The sequence below is a fragment of the Heteronotia binoei genome, chromosome 2, assembly GCF_032191835.1.
Source record: "Heteronotia binoei isolate CCM8104 ecotype False Entrance Well chromosome 2, APGP_CSIRO_Hbin_v1, whole genome shotgun sequence".
Lineage (NCBI taxonomy): Eukaryota > Metazoa > Chordata > Lepidosauria > Squamata > Gekkonidae > Heteronotia > Heteronotia binoei.
Genome location: NC_083224.1, coordinates 196,237,299 through 196,256,910, shown reverse-complemented (window position 1 = coordinate 196,256,910; position 19,612 = coordinate 196,237,299). Strand labels below are relative to the sequence as shown.

The 19,612-nt window shown below is 50.0% G+C and overlaps 1 protein-coding gene across 2 annotated transcripts in view; it reads right to left on the bottom strand.

Moving 5' to 3' along the window:
* The window catches only part of PTBP1 (polypyrimidine tract binding protein 1), a 62,771-nt gene that overhangs the window by 4,970 nt on the left and 38,189 nt on the right, over positions 1 to 19,612 (bottom strand). For both annotated transcript variants that reach the window (XM_060232799.1, XM_060232800.1), the window contains 6 exons: positions 18,155 to 18,232; positions 15,433 to 15,575; positions 9,484 to 9,517; positions 8,882 to 8,974; positions 5,512 to 5,728; positions 4,111 to 4,188 (listed from right to left, as the gene is read on the bottom strand). In XM_060232799.1, the coding sequence (XP_060088782.1) occupies positions 4,111 to 4,188; positions 5,512 to 5,728; positions 8,882 to 8,974; positions 9,484 to 9,517; positions 15,433 to 15,575; positions 18,155 to 18,232 (643 nt within the window). The remainder of the gene's footprint in view (positions 1 to 4,110; positions 4,189 to 5,511; positions 5,729 to 8,881; positions 8,975 to 9,483; positions 9,518 to 15,432; positions 15,576 to 18,154; positions 18,233 to 19,612) is intronic.

Below are 19,612 nucleotides of genomic sequence, written 5' to 3'. Positions count from 1 at the left end.
TCTCAGCCCCACCTGCCTCCCAGGGTGTCTGTTGTGGGGGAGGAAGGGAAAGGAGATTGTAGGCCGCTCTGAGACTCTGTCCTTGAAAGGGCAGCTTCTGGGAGAGCTCTCTCAGCCCCACCCGCCTCACAGGGTGTCTGTTGTGGGAGAGAAAGGGAAAGGAGATTGTGAGCCACTCTGAGACTCTGTCCTTGAAAGGGCAGCTGCTGTGAGAGCCCTCTCCAGCCCCACCCACCTCACAGGGTGTCTGTTGTGGGGGAGGAAGGGAAAGGAGATTGTAGGCCACTCTGAGATTCTGTTCTTGAAAGGGCAGCTTCTGGGAGAGCTCTCTCAGCCCCACCTGCCTCCCAGGGTGTCTGTTGTGGGGGAGCAAGGGAAAGGAGATTGTAGGCCGCTCTGAGGCTCTGTCCTTGAAAGGGCAGCTTCTGGGAGAGCTCTCTCAGCCCCACCTGCCTCCCAGGGTGTCTGTTGTGGGGGAGGAAGGGAAAGGAGATTGTAGGCCGCTCTGAGACTCTGTCCTTGAAAGGGCAGCTTCTGGGAGAGCTCTCTCAGCCCCACCCGCCTCACAGGGTGTCTGTTGTGGGAGAGGAAGGGAAAGGTGATTGTGAGCCACTCTGAGACTCTGTCCTTGAAAGGGCAGCTGCTGTGAGAGCCCTCTCCAGCCCCACCCACCTCACAGGGTGTCTGTTGTGGGGGAGGAAGGGAAAGGAGATTGTAGGCCACTCTGAGATTCTGTTCTTGAAAGGGCAGCTTCTGGGAGAGCTCTCTCAGCCCCACCTGCCTCCCAGGGTGTCTGTTGTGGGGGAGCAAGGGAAAGGAGATTGTAGGCCACTCTGAGATTCTGTTCTTGAAAGGGCAGCTTCTGGGAGAGCTCTCTCAGCCCCACCTGCCTCCCAGGGTGTCTGTTGTGGGGGAGGAAGGGAAAGGAGATTGTAGGCCACTCTGAGATTCTGTTCTTGAAAGGGCAGCTTCTGGGAGAGCTCTCTCAGCCCCACCTGCCTCCCAGGGTGTCTGTTGTGGGGGAGCAAGGGAAAGGAGATTGTAGGCCACTCTGAGATTCTGTTCTTGAAAGGGCAGCTTCTGGGAGAGCTCTCTCAGCCCCACCTGCCTCCCAGGGTGTCTGTTGTGGGGGAGGAAGGGAAAGGAGATTGTAGGCCGCTCTGAGACTCTGTCCTTGAAAGGGCAGCTTCTGGGAGAGCTCTCTCAGCCCCACCTGCCTCCCAGGGTGTCTGTTGTGGGGGAGGAAGGGAAAGGAGATTGTAGGCCACTCTGAGATTCTGTTCTTGAAAGGGCAGCTTCTGGGAGAGCTCTCTCAGCCCCACCTGCCTCCCAGGGTGTCTGTTGTGGGGGAGGAATGGAAAGAAGATTGTAGGCTGCTCTGAGACTCTGTCCTTGAAAGGGCAGCTTCTGGGAGAGCTCTCTCAGCCCCACCTGCCTCCCAGGGTGTCTGTTGTGGGGGAGGAAGGGAAAGGAGATTGTAGGCCGCTCTGAGACTCTGTCCTTGAAAGGGCAGCTTCTGGGAGAGCTCTCTCAGCCCCACCTGCCTCCCAGGGTGTCTGTTGTGGGGGAGGAATGGAAAGGAGATTGTAGGCCGCTCTGAGGCTCTGTCCTTGAAAGGGCAGCTTCTGGGAGAGCTCTCTCAGCCCCACCTGCCTCCCAGGGTGTCTGTTGTGGGGGAGGAAGGGAAAGGAGATTGTAGGCCGCTCTGAGACTCTGTCCTTGAAAGGGCAGCTTCTGGGAGAGCTCTCTCAGCCCCACCTGCCTCCCAGGGTGTCTGTTGTGGGGGAGGAAGGGAAAGGAGATTGTAGGCCACTCTGAGATTCTGTTCTTGAAAGGGCAGCTTCTGGGAGAGCTCTCTCAGCCCCACCTGCCTCCCAGGGTGTCTGTTGTGGGGGAGCAAGGGAAAGGAGATTGTAGGCCACTCTGAGATTCTGTTCTTGAAAGGGCAGCTTCTGGGAGAGCTCTCTCAGCCCCACCTGCCTCCCAGGGTGTCTGTTGTGGGGGAGGAAGGGAAAGGAGATTGTAGGCCGCTCTGAGACTCTGTCCTTGAAAGGGCAGCTTCTGGGAGAGCTCTCTCAGCCCCACCTGCCTCCCAGGGTGTCTGTTGTGGGGGAGGAATGGAAAGGAGATTGTAGGCCGCTCTGAGACTCTGTCCTTGAAAGGGCAGCTTCTGGGAGAGCCCTGTCAGCCCCACCCGCCTCACAGGGTGTCTGTCGAGGGGGAGGAAGGGAAAGGAGATTGCAGGCCGCTCTGAGACTCTGTCCTTGAAAGGGCAGCTTCTGGGAGAGCTCTCTCAGCCCCACCTGCCTCACAGGGTGTCTGTTGTGGGGGAGGAAGGGAAAGGAGATCGTAGGCCACTCTGTCCTTGAAAAGGCAACTTCTAGGAGAGCACTCTCAGCCCCACCCATCTCACAGGATGTCTGTTGTGGGCGAAGAAGATAAAGGAGATTGTAGGCCACTCTGAGACTCAGCTTAGAGGGAACACTGGTCTCAGTAGCCAAACCCTCTTTGTTTTGCAGGGAAAAGCTTCCAGGTTCAGTCTCTGGCATCTCCACTTAAAAGGATGTCAGGCCTGGCAAAGGCCTTGGTCTGCCCGAGACCCTGGGGAGCTGCTACTGCTCGGAGCTGCAGACAACACTGGGCAAGTTGACCAATGAAGTGCCCTCCGACAGGATTCTCTGCACGCTCTCGTATGTGGTTATGAAAGGAAAGGTGCAAGTCAGACTGCTGGCCCAGCCAAACAAGCCTACCCCTGAACAGCCGAGTGCAGCTTTCAGCTGGGGGGAGAATTTATCACCCGCTCTGATTCTTGAAACGCCTCCCCTCCCCTATTGACAAAGACCATGCTCCGTAGGCCTTGCTGAAGAATCACCTTATCGTAAGCCACTACCCACCAGCAATCTTTCATATCAGCTCTCCGTCCCAGTAGCTAGAACAGGGGTGGGGAACCTCCGTCCCAAGGGCCATTTATGGCCCTCGCAACCAGTTGGTCTGGCCCTCGGGGATGGCTGGCCTCAGCCAAGCCACGTGGTGGCCTCCCTGGGGCCCGGCGAGGATCGTGGGCCCAGCCACTCCGTGCAGCAGCTTCCCTGGGGCCCAGCTGGTGGGAGCTACCACCAGTTCAATTTACACTTGATTGTCCCAGATGGTATGGCCTAATATATTAGAGCCTCATGGTGCAGAGTGTTAAAACTGCAGTACTGCAGTCCTAAGCTCTGCTCACGACCTGAGTTCGATCCCCGGCGGAAGCTGGGTTTTCAGGTGGCTGGCTCGAGGTTGACTCAGCCTTCCATCCTTTCGAGGTCGGTCAGATGAGTACCCAGCTTGCTGGGGGGGGCGGGGAGGAGGAAGCGTACAGGACTGGGGAAGGCAAGGGCAAACCACCCCATAAAAAGTCTGCCATGAATACATTGTGAAAGCAACATCACCCCAGAGTTGGAAACGACTGGTGCTTGCACAGGGGACCTTTCCTTTCCCTTTTTTACTTCTTTTGAAGAGCCCCGTGGTGCAGAGTGTTAAAGCTGCAGTACTGCAGTCCTAAGCTCTGCTCGTGACCTGAGTTTGATCCCCGGCGGTAGCTGGGTTTTCAGGTAGCCGGCTCCAGGTTGACTCAGCCTTCCGTCCTTCCGAGGTCGGTCAAATGAGTCCCCAGCTTGCTGGGGGGAAAGCGTAGATGACTGGGGAAGGCAAGGGCAAACCACCCCGTAAAAAGTCTGCTGTGAAAACGTTGTGAAAGCAACGTCACCCCAGAGTCGGAAATGACTGCTGCTTGCACAGGGGACCTTTCCTTTCCTCTAATAGGCTAATGAGTTCCTGCCGAGATTTTTCTACCAAAAAAGCCCTGGACCTAGGCACTTTGCCTAGGGTGGCAGGTCGGTGTGTGTGTGTGTGCGCGCCAAATTAGGCTCTCCCCACATGACTTCAAATCGAAAAACAATTATTTACATTAATCTAGGCACCCAGGATCATTCTCCCTTGACGGATCACTGTTTTTTAAGTTGATAATTTTGTACGGCCCGCGAATGATGTTATAAATATCCAAATGGTCCTTGGCAGAAAAATGGTTCCCCACCCCTGAGCTAGAAGGAAACCAAAACATGCCAGACTTACAGGAAGAATTTGAAGGCTTTCACCATTCCACCATTGCTTGAGAACAGCATCTTGAGGTCCTCTTCGGTGACTGAAGGCCTAAGAAGAAAACATCCCCATCGTGGTTAGGCGTGACCAACAGCACCAAGGGGTGGGGTGGGGGGAGACAACAGTTGAGCATCCAGCTAAGGGCCATCGTGCAGATTGGGGCCACCTGGCAATCACTAACTCTGCTGCTATCGTTTATCACAGGGGTTTTCAACATGGCACCCGTCAACAGCTCTTCCCAATGCCTAAGTAGTTTCAGGAAGTGAGTCAGTGCCAGGTGGGGCTTCTATCCAGCAGACCTTCCGATTGGCTGTGCAGGCTATTTTAAAATGTTGTCTGGGCAGCAGCTGCCACCACAGCACAGAAAGCTTTACCGTGTGCCAGAACGTAAACTGCGGAAACCCATTTTGCGGCTGGCTCCACCAAACAGCTTGGTGTAGTGGTTAAGTGTGCGGACCCTTATCTGGGAGAACCGGGTCTGGTTCCCCACTCCTCCACTTGCACCTGCTAGAATGGCCTTGGGTCAGCCATAGCTCTCACAAGAGTTGTCCTTGAAAGGGCAGCTTCTGTGAAAGCTCTCTCAGCCCAACCTGCCTCACAGGGTGTCTGTTGTGGGGAGGAAGGGAAAGGAGATTGTAGGCCGCTCTGAGACTCTGTCCTTTAAAGGGCAGCTTCTGGGAGAGCTCTCTCAGCCCCTCCCACCTCACAGGGTGTCTGTTGTGGGGAGGAAGGGAAAGGAGATTGTAGGCTGCTCTGAGCCTCTGTCCTTGAAAGGGCAGCTTCTGGGAGAGCTCTCAGCCCCACCCACTTCACAGGGAATCTGTTCTGTGGGAGGAAGATAAAGGAGATTCTAAGCCGCTCTGGGACTCTGATTCAGAGAGAAGAGGGGGGGGGGTAATAAATCTATGGTCTTGGTCGTCTTCTGTAGCTGCAGCCACCACATTGTGTCAGAAGCCCAAAGGTGCCTGCAGCCTGACAAGGCTTGGGGACCCCTGATTTTCATGGCTGTGATTTACCAGTCGTTTAAAACATTTCTGATTTTTTAAACAACTTTAAAACATTCCTTACAAGGAGCTGTTCCTTGGAAACGCCGACTTCCTGAAGGGGAAGGTGACAGGAAAGGGAAGGCAGACACATCAGCATGCCGCTTGCATGTTTTGGTTCATACTTGTGCGCTCCCTGCGTCACCCTGCAGCTTATGGAGGCAAGGAGCCTGAATCCACACACCTGGCCAATGAGCCTGAATCCACACACTGCGGTTTAATCCCTGTGGACCGCCCCAAGCACAACGGTTGCTGTGAGATCTGGAGACGAGACAGCCTGTACAAGCCCAAAGGCTTGGCGCTACCCGCTCCGCCAGCGGAGAGCACTTACGGGATATTGGAGAGGTGAAGGGTGGCGGAAGGGGGGAAGATGTTCTGGAAGTTTTTGGAGCCCGGCTTCTTGAAGCGGTGGAGGGGAGAATTCCCGTAGTCCTTGGTCAACCCTTGGTCTTCCTGCCCTTCCCGGGGCAGCGCCACCGTCTGGTGTTTCGACAGGGCGATGCGGATCAGCTTGCCGTGCAACTTCTGACCGTTGAGGTGACTCATGGCTGCCAAAAGTTGAGGAAATAAAGATAAAATCGTGGCCACAGAAGCTTCACCCCACGTTTTGTCCCACAGCGCTCTCTGGCTCCTCTGCCCGATTGCAAGGCAGTGGTACTGAACACCACAAATCCTTCCCGCACATTTAGCTAGAAGCCCTCCCCCCCAAAAAACACCAAGAATACAGAGCAGCACTTGCCCCAGAGAGTTCCATCTACCTATACCTTTTGAATAAATACATGGAGCAGAGAGGTCCAGTGGTTATTAGTCACAATGTCTAGATGGAACTCTGTCTGGGGCAAGTGATGCTCTGTATTCTTGGTGCTTGGGAGGGGCAACAGTGGGAGGGCTTCTAGTGTCCTGGCCATGCTAGTGGACTTCCAGATGGCACCTGGTTTTTTGGCCACTGAGTGACACACAGGCCGTTAGCCTGATCCAACATGGTTTTTCTTATGTTCTTATGCACTTGCTAGTTAAGCTAAGTAGAACCACTGTGACAAAGCATTCCTATATTACGGGGTGGGGAGGGAATTAGCCGCAGCACCTCTGCCCTGCTTGTCTAAACCTGATCCATATATAGATATATAAGGAATATGTGGGGGCCAATTTGCTCTCCTGCTGTCAGGCTTGGCTCCGGAGGGTCTAAAGGTGGCTACCAGGTACGGGCCCTTCTGGTTGTTATATTCTGGCTGAGGAGTAGCAGGTGTAATGTCAAGACAAAGATCTAGGAGACGCAGGTTCAAATCCCCACTCTGCCATGGAAGCTGGCCAGTCAACCACACTCTGGTCTAGCCTCTCTCAGGGCTGCTGTGAAGATAAAGCGGAATACGGCACACAACACAGCGCTGCGAGCCGCTCTGGACCCTTGCTGGGTAGAGAAGCTGGGCATCTGAATCATGCGTCTTCCACAAGCATTCAAGCTGGCAGCCATGCTGGGATTTGAGCCTTTACCAAATCCTGCTAATGTCTTAGGGAGGGCAGTTTAACTGAGGACTGCTTTCGGTTCCACTTAGCACTATTTGTTATGAAGTCTTGTATACTTTTAAGCAGGTTTTTAATTCTTACGTTTTGTATCGGGTTGATTCTTGCAGTCGACCCACGTACTCAATTTGATAGGAAGGTAAGTACCTTTCAAATAAGCCCCATATCCCTCCCTCTCCTGTCAGTCCTGGACCCTGCTCTCTCCACCACAGAGGGCTGACCACAGCTGTTCTTGACCAGTATCTTGGAAAGCTTCAGGCTTTACCCTTCTCTCAGGGGTGGCCAATGGTAGCTCTCCAGATGTTTCTTTGCCTACATCTCCCATCAGCCCCAGCCATTGGCCATGCTGGCTGGGGCTGATGGGAGTTGTAGGCCAAAAAAAAAAAAAAAACATCTGGAGAGCTACCATTGGCCACCCCTGTTCTACCTCAATCACTTTCAGAGCTTTACTTAAAAAGGCTTACATAGCTTTCCAGGGGTGATTATATATATCTAGTGCAGGGGTGTCAAACATGTGGCCCAGGGGCTGAATCAGGCTCCCGGAGGGCTCCTATCAGGCTTCCAAGCAACTGGCTGCCACCTGCTTCCTTCTCCCTCTCTCTTATGTCCTTCTGCATCACAGCTTGGTTTGCCAGGCTTGCTCAATCGCACAGGAGCTACAGAGCAAAGTCTCTATTTTCCCCACTGGCTGAGGCTCCTCCCTTGGGGAGGAAGGAGGGAAGGAGAGCTTGCTTCGCCAGGCTCTCTCAATCGCATAGCAGAGCTACTGAGCCAAGCCTCTCTTCCTTCTATTGGCTGAAGCTCCCCCTACTCCTGGTCCCCTGGAGAAGGAAGGAAAGAGCCAGAGCTTCCTTTGCCCATTACCCTGGATCTCATGGGACAGCTACAAAGAAAGCACCTTTAAGACCAACGAGTGCTAATGTTTTAAGCATGTTTTATTTTGTTTTTAAAAAATCTTTAATTGTGTTTGTCTATGTCCTGCCTAATCTTCAATAGGTACACACAGGCCTCGGATTCAGTGGAAGCTGACAGCAGCGCAGCTCCACCTTTCCGAGAGTTCCACCTCCTCATCCACTGAATAGTATATGCAGCTGCATAACAATCCCTGGATGAGCTCCACCACCTATTTTTCTGCAAAATGACCTCTGGGTACACACACCGTCCGGCAAGGTCTCAATTATGTCAGATCCGGCTCTCATAGCAAATGAGTCTGACACCCCTGATCTAGTGCATTTTTAAAAGTACACTGCAAATACAGAGGTAAAACAGCTGCAAAGCACAGCAGCCCCTCAATGTCTGGTAGCAAAAGGACGTCTGGCTTTCCAGAGCTGCTCCAGAAGCCGAGTACACAGTGCTGCAGCTGCTACTGAAAAGCTGCCACCAGGAGTCGGGGGCCTTGGAGCCCAGATCTCAGCGGGCGCGTGGACCTCTAAGGGGCAGACCTACAGGTTGTTCAGCCGCAAGACGAAACGGCCGTCAAACACGAAGCTCGACCCGCTCTGCAAGAAGGTCTCGTGGAGAGCAATCGGACTTTTCCCACGGCTGGTGGAAATGTAAATCTATCGCCAATTATTGGCAACAAATTAAAGAGCAAATAAATTTAATTACCCAAATAAACCTGCCACTGGAACCTAACGTATTTCTACTCCGTAACTGGTTAGATCCGAAGATGAGATCTAGCACTGCAGAACCGGTCCATATTCTAATAGCAACAGCGAGACTGGCAACAGCAACGTGGCAGAAGGACAAAAGTATACCGACAGTGGGCATGTGGTACCAAAGGGTACGGGGAAACCTTTATTTTAATAAAAATAGCATATAACTCCTATGATATAACATATGAACAATATGAAAAGCACATGTATCAGCGTGGTTCCCTTTAGTTTCTTATTTTTACGAAAAAAGATATCCTTCCTAGAAAACATTATTACAAAAAACTGATTTATTTGTAAAGCGTCCAACATACTGAACGAAATGGAAGATGTTTATCTTTGTTAGCCGTTTTATTTTGGGTTTTGTACGAGCTATTGTTCAGATCTGAACGGGACGGTGACAGTTGACTGTGCTTTTTATATATACTGTATGTTTTGAACGTGGTGGAAGGACAAAAGTATACCGACAGTGGACACATGGACTAATGAAGACAATTTATAACTTGAAAAACAAAACACGAAGCTTACCCAGCTGGGCTTGGTTGCTATCTGCCATTTGAACCAAGGCATTCTCCTTCTTGTTAAACAAGATTTTCACTCTCTGCACATCACCATACACCCCTTGGGGAAGCGGAGGAAGAAAACAGAAGGGAGTCCTTCAGGAAGAAGCCCTGTTTTTCCTGCAACGCCAACTAATACAATGACATTCACGCCCAGAATTTGCTCTCAGTTCTAGAGAGAGGTTTGTTCCAGAGTTTAAGTTGCTCAGGATAAAGTCTGAGAAGCGACAGGACAATTGGGGATAATTGAGGAGAAGTTATAAGCTGAGCAACTGTTCCCCCCCTCCCCCCACCAGGGGGGAGGGCGTCAAACCAAACCCTTTCCACATGCTCTCTTGTTCCTGACCCAACAGGCATGCAAAGCAATCAAAACCATGCAGAACGATACATAAAAAAAAGGAAAATAATAAAAGTAAAACGCTAAAATGGCATGGTATATATAAACTTTAAAAAAAAAGAAAAGCATTCAACAGAACTGCAAAAAACACAACCGTACTTTTTTTTTCTCTCGAAGTAAAATCTCAAAATGAAAAAAAAAAAAAGATAATAAAAGTGTGAATGATAACATACCGAAAAGAATAAAGAGGCATTGGGGTGTAACTCTCTTTAGAGAACAGCAGAGCAAGGCAGCGGAGGGACAGGGAAGAGGTAAGGAATCGAGGGAAGAGCGAAGGTTGCGCAAAATCGTCGACAACGAAGGAAGGGCAGAGTCCCCGCAGGAAATGGCGAAATTGGTTGATGGATGATGAAGTTTTCAAGATGGTTAATATTGAAGGGCAGGTTGGTTTCCGAAGAGCAGGAAGGTTTGTGTTTTGTTTTTTTTGTTTTTGGAGGGGGGCATTTTAATTTTTTTTTTAAATATATATATATATATTGTTTCAAGCAACAACAGGAAGCAGAAGTACCGTGCAGGTCAGTTGGCAAAGAAATTCCGGATCGGGGGAGAAAAGGGAGAGAAAAAAAAAATAAAATATTCAGGGATGGGGGAGGAGAGAAAAGAAAAAAAGTAGCAAAAAAACATAGGTCAGTAAATACATAAAGGAAATATGTCGTGTTCCATCAGTAAAAGATTTCTAGATTTTTTTTTTCTCTAAAAACATACAACACTCTTGTTTTACAGAAAAAAACTAGTTAATTAGGTTTTTTAAACCTAGTGGAACACAACGATAAAAGGAGAGTACTTCACTTAAGATATAACTAAGAGGGAAGAGACAGTACTGCAACAGAGCAACGTACGAAGGGGGCTAACGGGAGACTGTCATTCCCAGAGCTGCAGGCACCCCGGAGAAGAAACTCTGGACAGCCCACTGCTCTAGACCAACCGCAAGGGGAGGCTCAAAAGGGTGACAAAGTTTCATGTGTGCCACATTGCCCACTCCCCCACACACAAACTTTAGGCATCTGCTCAAAGTGAATGACCAGCTAGTGGGTCAAACCAATCCTCTTAAGGCCAATGTTCTTAAACTGCAAAGCAAGAGCTAGCCTTTCCAGACCCTACTTGCTCTCTATAAGGGACATATACCAGTCAAAAAGCGGTGCACGCTATAGCTGAAGGGAAGTGCTCTATTTGCTCTCTATAAGGGACGTATACCAGTCAAAAAGCGGTGCACGCTATAGCTGAAGGGAAGTGCTCTATTTGCTCTCTATAAGGGACGTATACCAGTCAAAAAGCGGTGCACGCTATAGTTGAAGGGAAGTGCTCTATTTGCTCTCTATAAGGGACGTATACCAGTCAAAAAGCGGTGCACGCTATAGTTGAAGGGAAGTGCTCTATTTGCTCTCTATAAGGGACATATACCAGTCAAAAAGCGGTGCACGCTATAGCTGAAGGGAAGTGCTCTATTTGCTCTCTATAAGGGACATATACCAGTCAAAAAGCGGTGCACGCTATAGCTGAAGGGAAGTGCTCTATTTGCTCTCTATAAGGGACGTATACCAGTCAAAAAGCGGTGCACGCTATAGCTGAAGGGAAGTGCTCTATTTGCTCTCTATAAGGGACATATACCAGTCAAAAAGCGGTGCACGCTATAGCTGAAGGGAAGTGCTCTATTTGCTCTCTATAAGGGACGTATACCAGTCAAAAAGCGGTGCACGCTATAGCTGAAGGGAAGTGCTCTATTTGCTCTCTATAAGGGACGTATACCAGTCAAAAAGCGGTGCACGCTATAGTTGAAGGGAAGTGCTCTATTTGCTCTCTATAAGGGACGTATACCAGTCAAAAAGCGGTGCACGCTATAGCTGAAGGGAAGTGCTCTATTTGCTCTCTATAAGGGACATATACCAGTCAAAAAGCGGTGCACGCTATAGCTGAAGGGAAGTGCTCTATTTGCTCTCTATAAGGGACGTATACCAGTCAAAAAGCGGTGCACGCTATAGCTGAAGGGAAGTGCTCTATTTGCTCTCTATAAGGGACGTATACCAGTCAAAAAGCGGTGCACGCTATAGTTGAAGGGAAGTGCTCTATTTGCTCTCTATAAGGGACATATACCAGTCAAAAAGCGGTGCACGCTATAGCTGAAGGGAAGTGCTCTATTTGCTCTCTATAAGGGACGTATACCAGTCAAAAAGCGGTGCACGCTATAGCTGAAGGGAAGTGCTCTATTTGCTCTCTATAAGGGACGTATACCAGTCAAAAAGCGGTGCACGCTATAGCTGAAGGGAAGTGCTCTATTTGCTCTCTATAAGGGACGTATACCAGTCAAAAAGCGGTGCACGCTATAGTTGAAGGGAAGTGCTCTATTTGCTCTCTATAAGGGACATATACCAGTCAAAAAGCGGTGCACGCTATAGCTGAAGGGAAGTGCTCTATTTGCTCTCTATAAGGGACGTATACCAGTCAAAAAGCGGTGCACGCTATAGCTGAAGGGAAGTGCTCTATTTGCTCTCTATAAGGGACATATACCAGTCAAAAAGCGGTGCCCGCTATAGCTGAAGGGAAGTGCTCTATTTGCTCTCTATAAGGGACGTATACCAGTCAAAAAGCGGTGCACGCTATAGCTGAAGGGAAGTGCTCCAAGAAAATACAGATTGGGTAGTGATGGTTGCAGCTACAAGAAGGGGAAGAAATAAAAAAATCAGCTTGTAGTGTGCACAGCCAATTTGAAGCTGGGAGACAACACGGTGGGAGTTCCAGAGTCAGATCCCCACTTCTCACGCAGAAGATCGCAGTATCAATTTCTAGTTAAAGGGACCTCGCTTCCTGGGCAGGGAAAGGCCGTTCCCAAGACCCTGTAAACTAGCAAACGTTTAGAAAGCAGCCGCTTCTGAGCTTCAGAGACACGCCCAGGTCTGATTCAGTGCCTTGTGAATGGCCGGCACCAAGTGAGCTGCAGCTTCCCACTTAACCAATACAAACTGAGGTAGATTTGGGTAGGCACTTCCCTGTAGCCGGGGAGGTGGGGGGGGGGGGGGGGGAAGCCACGAGAACAGAAAGGGCTCCCTGCACCCCCCCCCCCCATGGTGGCAGTCAAAACAGCTGTGTAAAGATACTATCCTGAGTGGTATTTTAAAGCCCCTGAGAAGCACAAAAATTAAAGGCCGCCCACTAGGTCCTTCTTGTTAGCACTAGCTAGGGAGGGAAAGCGCTAGGGGTCGAGGAAGTGGCTTTTCACCTTCTCTACAATCTGAGGTCAACTCGCACCTTGAGAACTTGGCCTTTGGGAGGAGTTTAAGGAGAGCAGAAGGCAGAAGGGATCTCAAGTCAACAAGACTCTCCCTGTAACCAATCCATCTGGTTTTTATCAGCACCCAAAACCAGACCTGAGAAAGCTCAAGACGCAAGTTTTTTTCTTTTAAAATCTAAACACCAGTTCCTCCCCACATTTCTGGCTTCCGGGCCTTTGGAACAGCACAACATTCTCTGTTCAGCTGCCAACGGGCTACGCAAAGGCCCTCAAGAACTGATCACTCCGCTCTGGGCCAGCGCCTCGCAGAATCTTTTTTCCTGCCATCCGCGCATCTTTCAATATTGTCCGCATCCCACTACGGAGAAGGGAGAGGAGTCCCTCTGGAGAAATACTGTCTCTTCCACCATTTTGCATAGATAAGTTGTTGTTGTTTTTTCTACAACACTGATTACACAAGCAATGGAAATAATAATGAGGGGGGGGGAAAAGTTGAGGAGTCTTGTTAGTTCACAGCTTCACTACAGGGATCAAAGTGTCTAGCCCAAAAAGAGAAGCTTGATGGATGAAGTGAGGAGTTCATTTAAAAAAAAACACACACAAAGGCATGAGGTTTAAGTTGCTCAGCAATTTTCACTACGCTCCACCACAGGGCCATCCCCCTTTTGAGAAAACCTAACCATGCTCCCATGGGAAGCCCGTTTCAGCTTCCCAAGACTGCCTGCTTTATCTCTTGGTGCCAGTGGGAGCAAGTGCATGGGGTTCTTCAGAAAGGAGGATGCTCTTTCCTGTCTCTTACCCCTCCCTCACCCCATCGCTACCAACAGGACGGGGGCTCACACCACTCCTTTCCACACCACCACCTTGAGAAGAACCCAAACTCCTCCTACATCCCTGACCAGAGGACACAAGATGGGGAAAAATGATGAAGAGATTGGATTTATACCTCGCCCTTCATTAGCCAAAATAGAGGATACAGAAGATAATGGATTTACATCCTGCCCTCCACTCTGAATCTCAGAGTGGCTCACAATCTCCTTTACCTTCCCCCCTCCCTCACAACAGACACCTTGTGAGGCGGGTGGGGCTGAGAGAGCTCTGACAGAAGCTACCCTTTCAAGGACAAACTCCTACAAAAGCTATGGCTAACCCAAGGCAATTCCAGCAGGAGCAAGCGGAGGAGTGGAGAATCAAATCTGGTTCTCCCAGATAAGAGTCTGCGCACTTAACCACTACAGCAAACTGGCAAAGGAGTCTCAGAGTGGCATACAAACTCCTTTCTCTCCCCCTCCCCATGACAGATACCCTGTGAGGTGGGTGAGGCTGAAAGAGCTCTCCCAGAACAGCTCTTGAGCAGAACAGCCTAGAGAGAACTTGTGGCTGACCCAAGGCCATCACAGCAGGTGCAAGTGACGGAGTGAGGAATCAAATCCGGTTCTCCCAGACAAGAGTCTGCGCACTTAACCACTACACCAAACTGGCTCTCAGTGACCTTTTTGTGCATTTGTAGCACATGAATAGTACTGATCGCAGGCCATCATGATCCCACCTCCAAAAAGAGCCGTGGGGCTCTTTCTAAGGGGCATGCTAACAGTGAAACCTTGCCGACCACCTTTCTTTACAAAGAGGTTTAAGGGTGCAGCTGGGGGGGGGAGACAGCCAGGGGCACTTAACGTTATTATTGCCCCCTTGGCCCTTGGAAAGGGATCCCCTCTCTCATCTGCCTTCTGGGTAAAAAGGGGAGGAGTCCCGGCCTAACAGCCCTGCGGAGTTCAAGATTAAGCGGGGAGAGCAAACATTGCTGGCAAAAAAAATCTCATGTCCTGAAGAGAACAGTTATAATGGACAGAAAAAAAAGAAAACAGCAAAAAGATTAAAAACTGGTTAATTTCCTGTCAGTTTTGCACGAATAGCGGCTCTCTCATCCATGCCTCCCTTTTAGAGCTCTAGGCATAAACAAGGTCAGCGGAGATTCAGTTTCAGTTACAGTCTTTTGAGTTACTTTAAAGCATCAGGGGTCCCAAGCAACGGATGAATCTCCACCGCAGGGAGAAACCCGGATGCATCGTATGCTTTTGCACACAAATCCAAATCGAGGACTAAGAAGTATTCTGCAGTTTCCCCCAATTGCAGCGTCCCTTGAACACGTAAAAGGCAACCAAACGTTTCGACTCAGAGGGGGGGGAGGGGAAATAATGTTAAATGGAACTGAAAACACCATTCAGAAGTTATAAAGAGCAGAAACGAGGCACACACAATTTTTAAGGGATCTCATAAAGGGCAAAAAAAAATGGTGACAACACATGGCAAAAGAAATATACTCACAAAAAAAATGTAACAACGCCAAAGCTGGCAGGGGAAGGGGGAATAAAGAGACCCAATGAAGAGGACAGGACGGACACTGTCACTCCAGTGTAAAGCATTACAACATGCCAAAGGAGAACTAATGGTTCTTACTGCTATACGGAGAGGCGACCCAAGCAGAGGCAAAACCACAGGGGGATAAAAGTGGAGAGAGGTTTTTCAAGAGGAAGCCACGCTGAACTTTTGGCTCTGGGGGACGAGAGCAGGTCAGCAGTAAAATAAAAATTGTAAAACAAAGCTAAGTTGGCAATGGAAAAGGGGGTGGGGGGGGAAGAAGACCCTTATAGGCCTGGTGACCCACTCGGAATTAAGGTGGGGCTGCTGACTTGCTTTTTCTGACAACTCCGTTTCAGGCCTGCCTCTCAAGACAGGACAGATTCAGCCCTTAAGGATGGCTTCAGCACCAATCTGGCTTTTAAAAAAAGTGATTCAGAGAAGTGAGAGCAGAAAAGTCATCGGAAGGAAGCACAAAAAATATATATATATATGAGAAAAGTTGAACAGAAGAGATTGCAACAAGGCTTCCACTAACCTCGGGGTTCAAATTGCTAACCAGCAGAACGGAGTTCCCTGCCCCGGTGAGGCCAGGAATAGCAATCCGTCCTGCGGCAGCGGCGGCGGCAGCTGGGATAGCCAAAGGAGCAAGAGCTCCGTGTACATTTGGAACTGAGAGGCCTGGAAAAATCAAAACATATTAACCAGTGAAGAAATCAGCAGCAGGGTCTCTGCTAGTGTGGTGAACGTTTTGAGCTCGTGGGGCTGCTTGGAGCACAGGGAAGGGAGTTCCTTCGAGCCCTGGCCCTTCCTCCTCTCAGAAGCTGGGCACCTCAGTCATTAGGAAGTCCCTCCGATTCTGGCTTCAAGGCACCAGCCACTCACTGCTTCTGACGTATAGAAGGTGGGGGCGGGGGAGGGCAGGAAGTGATGGCATTTGGCTCTCCTTGGGTACTGGGCAAACGGGAAGACATCTCTGGACATCTGGTTTTTAAAACAACATCTGCACGACTCCACAGGCTTACATAAGCAAATCCGTTACAGGGAAATGCAAGAAAGGGGATGATCAACACAAGCAGTGCATTCGCCAGGTCTTCCCAACAATGCATGCCAGAAGTGCCTCGTTCCTGTATCATGCATGTAACCAAGCCACGACTGTGCACATTCCAGCCATTTCCACGTATTTGTTTTAAATGGGGACCCTTCCAGCAAAGGCCTCTCTAACTGCTACACGGAAGAAGACTACAGATTTATACCCCCCCTTCTCTTTGAGTCAGAGACTCAAAGCGGCTTACAATCTCCTATATCTTCTCCCCCACAACAGACACCGTGAGGTGGGTGGGGCTGAGAGAGCTCTCCCAGGAGCTGCCCTTTCAAGGACAGAGTCTCAGAGCGGCCTACAATCTCCTTTCCCTTCCTCCCCACAACAGACAACCTGTGAGGCAGGTGGGGCTGAGAGAGCTCTCCCAGAAACTGCCATTTCAAGGATAACTCCTGCAAGAGCTCTGGCTGACCCAAAGCCATTCCAGCAGCTGCAAGTGGAGGAGTGGGGAATCAAACCCGGTTCTCCCAGGTAAGAGTCCACACACCTAACCACCAGGGTTCCCTCTAAGATCAGTTAGCGAGAGCTAACTCACAGATTTTCAGCCTCTAGCTCACACACCTTTGTCTTGGCTCAGGAAGGATGACCCCAGAGCACACTAATTGATGGAGCAGCTCACTGCTTTAATGGCAGTAGCTCACAATGTAGAATTTTTGCTCACAAGTCTCTGAAGCTTAGAGGGAACATTGGTAACCACTACACCAAACTGGCTCCCAAGAACCAGGAGATTCCTCCAACAGCTGCCAGCCCCCAAGCCATCTGAAGTGCAAAGGTGTCTTTCACTCCTTGCACACGCAAATACTCACAACAGAATGCTGTGCAGAAAGGGGAAGAGACACACACCTGCTCCTGCAGCTATGCGCGCTTTGTAACGGGAGCCCTTTGATTGCCAATGATTGGGGCAAGTTTTGGAAACCACAGCCTTCATCCAAGGTATTCCAAGGGAGACTTGAGGGCTCTGCACTGCAGACGTTCCAGCTGCACTAGAACCCCACCCCACTGAAAGTAGCAGCAGCCAGCTGAGCAACAGATCTTAGACCGTCTCTTGTAATCTACCACTGCACCCACTCTTTTGTGCCCCCGCTAAAGTACTTCCAACCCACGCACGCTGCCTGATCTCAGAATGAGTTTTATGGACAGGGGAGGGACGGTGGCTCAGTGGCAGAGCATCTGCTTGGGAAGCAGAAGGTCCCAGGTTCAATCCTGGCATCTCCAACGAAAAAGGGTCCAGGCAAGTAGGTGTGAAAAACCTCAGCTTGGACCCTGGAGAGCCGCTGCTAGTCTGAGTAGACAATACTGACTTTGATGGACCAAGGGTCTGATTCAGAAGAAGGCAGCTTCATAGGTTCATATGTCTAAGGGGAGGGACAGTGGCTCAGTGGTTGAGCATCTGGTTGGTAAGCAGAAGGTCCCAGGTTCAATCCCCGGCATCTCCAACTAAAAAGGGTCCAGGCGGTAAGTGATGGAGAGATGGTGGCTCAATGGTAGAGCATCTGCTTGGGAAGCAGAAGGTCCCAGGTTCAATCCCCGGCATCTCCAACTAAAAAGGGTCCAGGCGGTAGGTGATGGGAGATGGAGAGATGGTGGCTCAGTGGTAGAGCATCTGCTTGGGAAGCAGAAGGTCAGTCTTGTCTACTCAGACTACAGCAGCCGAGGGGAGTCTGATTCAGTCTAGTTCATACGTTCAACCTACAAAATGGCTGTAAGCAGGTATAACTTCTCAAGTCCAGCCCTCCGCAGCTCCAGAACGGAGGGGAGATGCTGAACCTTCCCTGCTTCCAAGCTACCAAGGCAAAACGGGTCAGAGTCACTCGGTGCTTTGGAGCAGCTCTCCAAAGGTTCACGGAGGGACTCAAAACAGGCACACGTTTCACATGGTCATTGGCTGGGACTCATGGAGCCCAGCGAAGAGCTCAAGAGGTCCCCAGAGAACGCGACATTTTAAACTGCAGAATTTCCAAAGTAGTCTTGAGTGGCTGGGAGCCTGACTGGAGGAACACTTTGGAGCTCAGCTATGATACTCCCTTGGTATATGCTTTAAGTTGCCAAACGGAGGGAAGGCACTCAACCTATCTGAGGAGGGGAGGAAGAGGAGGGATTAGCCGAATGGCAAAGTCATGAGCTTCTTGGGAAAGGTAACATGGACGTGAAACAATACCTGCAGCCTGGGGGATTGCAAAAGCAGGAGGGAAGCCGGCCCCTGCATATGGAGAGGCAGAAATTATTCCTGGAGCACCTACAGAAAATAGCACAGAAGTATTCTGTCATTAGAGGAATGAGGAAAACACAAACTTAACTGCAAACACCTGATTCCACCCCCCCCCCCAAGAGTATACCTGAGCTTTCAATGCAGCCCTGATGAATCCACTCTTCGAAGCGCAGCTGGACTAACCCAACCTCTCTATTTTTAACAGCGCATCTGCCAGCTGTGCACTTGTTCCACATTTGAACTGAGCACTCTGCAGTGGCCAACGCAGCCATTATGGTGTGCCAGCAGGAATGTGAACCTGCACTTCCACCGTCATGCAAGAGATTGCTGGACATTTGTGGGTGTCGGTGGAGTAGCAGCAAAGAGAGAAACTGTTCTGAGGGTTTTCATGCCTAGCCTAACATGCAGAACAGCAGGCGGCACTAAAAGGACCCGGCAGAAAACCTGCAGGGAAGAAAAGCAGCTGCTGCCAACAAAAGGGGGAAAGCTGATGTCCAGTGCACCTTTGTGAGATTTGCTTCCTGGTTATAAAAATTGCATTTTTACATGCCAATCTGGGAACTGCCATTAGAAGCATAAATAGCACTGATGCCTTAGGTGCAGGACGCAGGGAGAGGCCTGATCCCATCCAGTATACAGTGATGTGAATAAATTGCAACGTACGCTTGGGATGGGGGCGGGAGAAGGAAATTGTGAAGTTCCTGCACTGTGCAGGGGGCTGGACTAGATGACCCTGGAGATCCCTTTTAACTCTATGATTCTATTCTGGAGGTGCAAAATGCAAAATCCCAAGGTGTGATTTCGGGGAGGGGGGGGGAGAGGAGAGAGACATGTTCTGACTACTGTACCCAGGGCTTTTTTTTGTAGCAGGAACTCCTTTGCATATTAGGCCACACACTCCAGATGTAGCCAATTATCCTGGGGCTTACATAGGCCTTGTACAAAGAGCCCTGTAAGCTCTTGGAGGATTGGTTACATCAGAGGTGTGTGACTCAGGGCATTTTTTGTTTTTGGCAGCAGGAACTCCTTTGCATATTAGGCCACACCTCCCTGATGTAGCCAGTCCTCCAAGAGTTTACAGTAGGCCCTGTAATAAAAATCCTATAAGCTCTTCGAGGATTGGCTGCATAAGAAGGGTGTGGCCTAACATGCAAAGGAGTTCCTGCTACAGAAAAAGCCCTGACTGTACCTCCATGAACAGCCAGAACACCACAGTAAGGAAACCTACATAATATCCAGTCTTCTTTGTGAGATATGACACACTATTCTCACTGCCACTTATCACACTCCAAGTTATAGTATGGTGAAAGAAACGGAGTGAAGTCAAGAGTCTACCCCAGATTATATCCTCTTGCCATATTATAATGTGCAATTGTTCTTAAGAGTGACCATGAACAAATCTGTAAC